This window comes from Poecilia formosa, unplaced genomic scaffold (genome assembly GCF_000485575.1).
Source record: "Poecilia formosa unplaced genomic scaffold, Poecilia_formosa-5.1.2 Scaffold63, whole genome shotgun sequence".
Taxonomy (NCBI): domain Eukaryota; kingdom Metazoa; phylum Chordata; class Actinopteri; order Cyprinodontiformes; family Poeciliidae; genus Poecilia; species Poecilia formosa.
In genome coordinates, this window is record NW_006800002.1 from 148,740 (window position 1) to 156,540 (window position 7,801).

Sequence of the window (7,801 nt, forward strand, 5' to 3'; positions counted from 1 at the left end):
AAAATAAATGTCTGTGTCCAAAAATGTAGTTTAACTCCAGTTTTGAAAGCGAAGTAGCATAAATCTATAAAAGCTCTGCACTTTGTATAACTAGAGCTTTTATGTTGCAACACAGTTTTTTTTAAATTACTTGCCTAAAGATCAAATTGTTCTGATAACGTATGCTATAACTTTTGGAGCAGAATTTAAAGCAGAAATAACAAGAGTTGGTGACATTAATTTATTAACTTGTTTAATAAAAACTTGCCTCCATCTTTTCAGTGTGTTTCAGGTTTTTTGTGTGACTCATGATTCCTAGTTATCTCATCTAACCACTTTAGGACACAATTGTTCGCAGATGGCAGGCATATTTTATCTGCAACAAATTTAGCATGATGCTACAATTTTTTAATGTAATAATTTCTGTACTGCTCTTTGGATAGTCGCAACCTTAGAGTTTTTTTGGCACAGAAGCGAGATTTTGGTGCCTCTTTTGTTTAACTGCTGTCATAATCCGGGCCCTTCTGGGAAATGCGCGAGTGTTGTTCCTCGTCACCAAATAATTCGCCATTTTTCTGGCACGTTTTGTTTATCTGCGCGCGCATTGGGATTAGCCACTCTTTTGTAACAGGTTTGTCATGTTTCCTGTCGGAGATGAAGTTTTGTCACATCACCGGCCCACTAACATGCGAGATAACTGCATATTTCAAGCGTGTGGTTATTTAACCCAGGACTAGCCTCGGTGGCTGCATTTACAAACAAATAGTGGCTTGAACAAGCACCGCCACCCCCGCCTCCCCGATCAATGCAAGTTCATATTTAACTGTTTGCTGAGCATCTGCCAATCTTTTATTCTCAGGGAATTCAGCCATTCACCGAAAAGTGGGTTCTCCTTTTTTTTGTGGACAAACCAGGAGGGTTTCTTTGTAGTTTTAAAAAAGGTAAACGTATTTTAAACTTCATCTTCAATTTAAGATGTTTTTTTTTTCTTTATTCAGATTGAGATTGTTCAAAACGTGCAATGCTTGTATTGAAATATGCTTCAGATGAATGATTCTGACTTTAACATTTAATCACTGCTCTGCTGTAGCTGGATTATGTTTGAAGGTTGCAGTTTAAGGTTGATTTGGTACAGGTTTTAACTTCTGCTCTAGTTTATTGAGTTGGAGAAATTCTTCGGTTATCTGTGTTCCTTAAAATGAATGAAAATTAAGTGTTTAAGCTCGTTGGAAAAACCACAACCATGATAAATCTATATAGAAATTAGTAATGTTTTATGATTAGCTTAAATTAGGAAGAAAGACTAATCTTTAGTGATAATTTATTGCGTAACACTACTTCTGTAACGAAGAAATGTAAGCCTCTGAGGAAAAATGACCTTGTATTATATATATATTTTTCTCTTACAGTTACTTTTCTGGATATGGACCTCTGCCTGACACTCCTGTTAATTTGTCTCTGCAGCCTAGGAACTACTGTAAACAAACTATCTAAAAACGCCTAAAAAAATCTGTATTGATTACGGAAAACTTTGAAAGACCATTGTCCTCTGCCATCTTGTTCTTGACAGAATGCTGAAGTGGCAGAAGATCACTCAATTCCCCTAATTTCTCTAAACACCAGTCAACCCATAGAAGTAAGAAATGATTAATTTGTGTTTAACACACAGCAAAAACACACATTTTTACCAAGTAGTTTTGGTCTAGTGTCCAGTTCAAATATTTCAGTACACTTAAAATAAGGCAAAACTAACGTAAAAGTAACTTTTTCCGCAAGAATTGAGAAATTTGTGTTTAACACACTGCAGCCACACAAAAATCATACCAAGTATTTTTGGTCTAGTTTCTAAGTCAAATATTTTAGTACATTTGAAATAAGGCAAAACTAAATGAAAGGTATTTTTTTCAGCAAGACAAATAATATTTTAAGTTAATAATTCTTGAAATAAAAAAAAACAGTTTTAGTTCCACTGGCTGATTTTGTCGCCTAAAACAGGAAAAATGTTTTGGTAGAAGTGGAAAAAAATTGGCCAACTACTTTGAGTAATTCATTGAGTTTATTGAACTGTTTGAGAACTCATATCAACTGGATTAACTAAATGATTTTTTAATTTTTATTTTGTAAAGTGCCTTCAGACAAAATTTGTTGTGATTTGGTGCTTTATAATTAAACGACAATGAAGTGGACTGACTTAAAACAAGCGTGTTTATCTCGCTGAAAAGTTACATCCAAGTTAGTTTTATCTTATTTCAAGTGTACTAAGATATTTGCACTAGACACCAGACCAAAAATGCTTTGTTACATTTTGTGTTCTTGTACTGCACGCTCAGTGAGGACCCTGGTTTTGTCATTTTCGCTTATAGGAAGGTGAAAGCCAGGGGACACCGGAGCCAACAACTCTAAACAAAACGACTGTTACTGCGACGTCCGACCTGCCGACGGCAAACAAGACATCGCCAGATGAAGAAAAGGGAGACAGTTGTCAGGCTATCAGCCGAAGCCCCGACACCAAACAAACTATCACTGCTGCAATTCAGAGACTGGGGATGCAGCTCTTACAAAACCTGGAGACGACACCAGAGCAGCCAAATGTCATCATTTCTCCTCTAAGCATATCGCTGGCCCTCTCGCAACTGGCTTTAGGTACTGCAGGAACTGCTTACCACCTCTGTTGAATTTAGCCTACTTTGTCGTGGCGTAGTTGAGATTGCAATTTGGAATTGTGTTTTATCTCAAGGTGCGAAAAACGAGACGGAAGAGCTGCTGATGTATCACCTCCATGAAAACAGCGTGCCGTGTTACCACGAGTCTCTACGTCATGTCTTAATGCAGCTGAGAAACAGCGACGTGCAAATCGCCACGCGCATGTTTCTGCGTCAAGGTTTGTTCTAATTTCTGTTTTAATATCTGATTTTGAGCCCCCGCCACCCCCCAAAAAAAGCTGAACATCTTTTTCTTTTTTAGGGTTTAAGGGAAAGCAAGAGTTTGTGAACGAGTCGCTGCGGTATTACGACTCGGAACCAGCAATAGTGGAAAGCCTTCAACAGATAAATGAGTGGGTAGAGAACGCAACAGAGGGGAAAATGATGGACTTCCTGTCTTTTTTGCCACCCAATCTGCTTCTCATGCTCATCAATGCCGTTTACTTCAAAGGTGATTGGCCAACATGCCGACTTCTAAGTAACCGATGTATCGATATGTATGAACATCACTGAAAAGCTCATTTACTTAACCGATAAAGTGAAACTCTTATGCTTATTAACACAGTGTTCATTTTGGTAAGTCTCATGATTGGGATCAAAATTATGTTTTTAGAAAACCTAATAATCCATAAAATGAACTTTTTGATGAAATTCTGAATCTTTTATATGTGTATGTATAAAAGACACATACAGACACATATGTGTGCTATTTTTTGGTAGCTTGTAATCAAGCTACCAAAAAATATTATTGTTTCTTCATAAAGTATTTTTGGTTTGAAAGATGCTGCTGACTAAAAATGAAAATCTCATTTCCCCGTGTGTCTGACAGGAGAGTGGAAAGCTCGGTTTGACCCGAACTTCACCTCCAAAGGCGTCTTTTACCTTGATGATTTGCACCTGGTGGATGTTGATATGATGGATGATACCAAACATCAGCTGAGTTTATTAATGGACAGTGAGCTGGAGGCTCAGGTAAAGTTCACCTTCTGAAGTTTTAGGGTCTCTGTTTCTATGGGAATTTGTTTTTAAATTTGATGCAAAAGAATGCTAAAATTCAACATCTTTTTTTGCAGTATCTTCATATGTTTTTGTATTAAACGTTCATTAAAAAAACAAACAAACAAACAAACAACAATTTCATTATCTGTGCAGTAATGGGTAAGGCATTTGGACCAAAGCATTTTAGGATTCAGAGTTTTAATACCTCTCTGTTTGCTCTGTATCCATTAGTCCTCCAACACGTCAGTTACACATTATTAAGAGGATTTGATTCATATTTACTTAATTATTTATCTTAACGGAATAAGTAAATCTGCTACATTAACAGCATATTTGAATTATTTTTCTGTAATTCATGGCGTATGTAATATGTTCTCATACATATCTATTTACGCAAGTTGATTAATAGGCATGCATAGTAAAATTGTAAATATTGCTAAAAACAAGAGTATTCAACTGTTAACAACTGCAAATCTGTTTTACAGTTCTGGATTTCTCCATTTTTTTAAAATAAAATTTTAAAACAACCAAAAACAAAGTTGACATGAAATGACCCAGGTGTAAAAATATGTCCAACTCACTTTAGAATCAAACTCTTAAAGGGGCAGTGTTTGGTAAAATCAGCTTTCTTGAGTTTCATGATATTCCCTCATCAAAAACATACCTGGAGTGTTGCTTTGATTCTTTCATGCATGTTTAAAAAATCCTTTAATCTCCCATGGCAACCATTCAGCAGTGCAAAACACCATCTACTCCTCTGGGATGCAGTTGACAAGGCTCCAAGCTTCCACCGCACAGAGCAGCCCTCCCCCTGCAACTCCTCCTCTCTGCTCCTTCAGACTAACCAGCAGCAATTAACAAACACAGGGTGGAACTGCACATGTCCTCATTATATGAGGACATGCGCAGCGGTAAAAATGTCGTTAAAGGGTTAATAGAGAAATTAAGTTGTGATGACTTCTTGAAGGCAGTTTCAGAAAGAGCAGGGGTTTTTAAAGCAACAGAAGCCAAATTTGAAGGCGTTTATTTACAAAGTCAAATTTCTTTTTAAGTCATATTGGATATATATAGCATTTTTTATACAACTGAAGTCAATATAGTTAATTAATTGTTATAAAATGGCACAAAGTGCCTGGAAAACACATAATTCTGCCCCTTTAAGAAACTACTACATCCTTTCTCTTTGTGTGCAGGTGGCAAGGTTCCCATTCACAAAGGACATGAGTTTGCTGGTTATCATGCCTGAGTCGGGGAGAGTGAACGTGTCTTTGCTTTCCTCGCACCTAAATATCTCCAACTTGTATGAACGTCTACCCAAAGAGAGGGCTGTCCAAGTTAAAGTTCCCAAATTCAAGCTGGAATATTCTCAGGAGTTGCAGGAAGTTCTTACCAAACTAGGTAAGACGTAACTTTCTCACATCTGCAAGCTCTGGTAAAACAAAGGATGCTATAAACCACCTCTCTAATCACTGGTTTTATCTCAGGTCTTGGGGAGGTGTTCCTGAATCCCAATTTGGGTGGGATCGCAGATGGCCCCCTGCTGGTGTCCAGCGTAATGCACAAGTCTGGCATGGAGATAAACGAGGACGGCGCGAGGGCTGCCGCCGCCACAACGACCATCATCTCAAGGGCATCCAATCCTATTTTTCACCTCAGTCAGCCCTTCTTCTTTGTGCTAATGGATGATGTAACTCACATACCAATCTTCATGGGTGTCATCAATAACCCCAATCCCGGAGCCCCTGTCCTGCAGAGGGGGGATGTTGGAAGTAAAGATAAAGTAGGATTCCCAGCTGACAAGAATCACATGAGCTCAGTTGAATTTAATCCTAAATAGAGACTAAAATCATTTGCTTCCCCCCCACCCCCCAGGAAAATTAGATAATTGCACAGCCTCAGTCTGCAGTATTACTTTTCTGAAACAAAGTATCTTGCCCAAACTCACACACCCAGACATGCAGGTCAACTGCTACCCTGGTGAGCAATTTAAACACGCCAGTCACATCCTGAAAAAAACTAGAACCTCCAATGATGCCAAAAAAAAGTCCAGCTTTCTTTCGGCACCAACAACAAGGATTACAGGGACCAAATTTCAATACAAAAACTCCTCACCGCTCTCCTGAACACGGCTCAGGACACCTTCCCTTACGCAGACATTTACGTGCCGCTCCCGAACCTTTCAGACTGTCTAAACTTTGCGCAGAAACAAAACCTTAACATGATTAACTAAACCATCGATTCTGTCTGCCAAAAACTTAACCACCACGTCATCCATAAAAATCCAGGACTCTTGCTTCCACACAGTGGAGGATAGGAACCCTAGGGCCAATTCTAAGGAATTTGAAAAATGCAAGTAAATACACGATGGAGTGTCATATTAGATGACGCTGAGGTTTTCCTTTTACACCACTTGGACTTTTTATGATGTCAACATGCCTGCACTGCAAAAACACAAAATCCTACCAATATCTTACTAATATTTTTAGTCCAAATATTTCAGTACAGTTGAAATAAGATTAAAACTAACTTACAAGTAACTTTTCACCAAGACATAGGAACTTGCATTGAGTCAGTAATTCCTTAATATTGATGAAAACTTAATTGCTCCAGTGGCAGATTATTTCAGTTTTACCAAGACATTTTCCCTTGTTATAAGTGAAATAATCTGCCGGTGGAACCTAGCACTTTTTCATCAATAGTAAGAAATTTTTGAGTAAAAAAACCCCCTCCTGTATCTTGCTGAAACGTTACTAATAAGTTATTTTTAATCTTCTTCCATGTATATTAAAATATTTGCACTAGAAACTAGAATTTTTTTTAAAGATTTTGTGTTTTTGCAGTGTAGCACAATTTCAACGTTACAGCTTGTAACGTTCCTGTAACGTTTGTAATGTTCTGTATGTTCCTGGACTTCCTTTTTAAATTTATGTTGCAGGTAAATAAATGTATCAATCTGAATCCCTTCATGGCTACGAGTTATGATTTTACATGTAATAAAAGGTTGCATATGTAAATAAATCACAATATTACCATATATTTCAGTAATATGGTACAAAAAGTGAAACTTTTCATTTACACAAATCATTGTACAAAAATCATATATTTCATAGTTATTGTGTACAGTTGCTGAAAAACAATGCAGAAATGATTTATATTATAAAAGACTGATGAAAAGGTGCTTTAATTCAATGATGTGGATGTAGTGAAACGCATGTGCTGTAGAGTTTATTCTGTCAATACTTCTTTGGGCCAGTGTGTACTGGAGACGAGTCACACTGGGAAATTAAATCAGCATTTCCACTAAGTTTGTCGGCAGAAAGAAACACAGCGTTCTCTAAAATTTGCTGATAAACAGCTGAGTTGACTTTGGACTTGCTAAAACACACATCAACATCGGCAGCTTTCCAAATAAAATGTAAAATTTACCTTTATCTGAAAACGGGACTTTGTCCACTGAGCAGCCCACACCTTGTTAATCTCCCCCAAACTATTGAGTGGGCTGTGATTAGTAATCATCTCAAGGGTGCTGCTATCCTTGTCTCTTCTGTGCCTTTTTTTTCAAAACATTTTTTCCTTCCAATTAATTTTTCATTATTTGCTTCTCATTTGCTTCTTTAGCAATTACATTTTGTGTCTTGTCACTGTCGAAGTTGTCAACTGCTGTTTGCTGTCAAACCAGCAACCTTTGTCATGACTGTACCACGGCCTTATTTCTGTATGCAAATATTTTTAATTGGTGTTATTATATATTATCGTCAGAAAAAAAATATTTTTTTATTTAGCCTCAAAATGAACAGTTAAATATTTAAAACACATAATTAAAAAAATCAACGAATGATGGGATTCGTTTTATTTGATGATATTGAAGTGCACCGCGTATCTAACACGAAATTAGTAAACTGAACATTGTCAGATGGCGTAGTCTGCAAATTTACCTCTTTTTGTCAAAGAAATTTGTCCTGAAACTACTACAGTGCATTTTGTGAGGTTTGTCACAACTTTAGTGTACGTTATATTTGAGTAATCTAACAGAGTTTCACCTCCCTTTTTACTTTTTATTTGAAAAAGGCACAAACATCTTTTTTGAATATGTTATAAGTAGCCTGTTTCCGTACCTCCTT

At 37.0% G+C, this 7,801-nt stretch overlaps 1 protein-coding gene across 1 annotated transcript; it reads left to right on the forward strand.

Moving 5' to 3' along the window:
- The first annotated feature begins 644 nt into the window (after nt 1–644).
- On the forward strand, nt 645–6,130 carry serpinf2b (serpin peptidase inhibitor, clade F (alpha-2 antiplasmin, pigment epithelium derived factor), member 2b). The gene is made up of 9 exons (XM_007554343.2): nt 645–920; nt 1,389–1,456; nt 1,550–1,615; nt 2,343–2,622; nt 2,717–2,860; nt 2,944–3,132; nt 3,511–3,653; nt 4,874–5,078; nt 5,165–6,130. The coding sequence occupies exons 2-9, from the start codon at nt 1,403–1,405 to the stop codon at nt 5,515–5,517; spliced, it is 1,434 nt and encodes a 477-aa protein (XP_007554405.1). The 5' UTR covers nt 645–920; nt 1,389–1,402; the 3' UTR covers nt 5,518–6,130.
- Nucleotides 6,131–7,801: the final 1,671 nt, after the last annotated feature.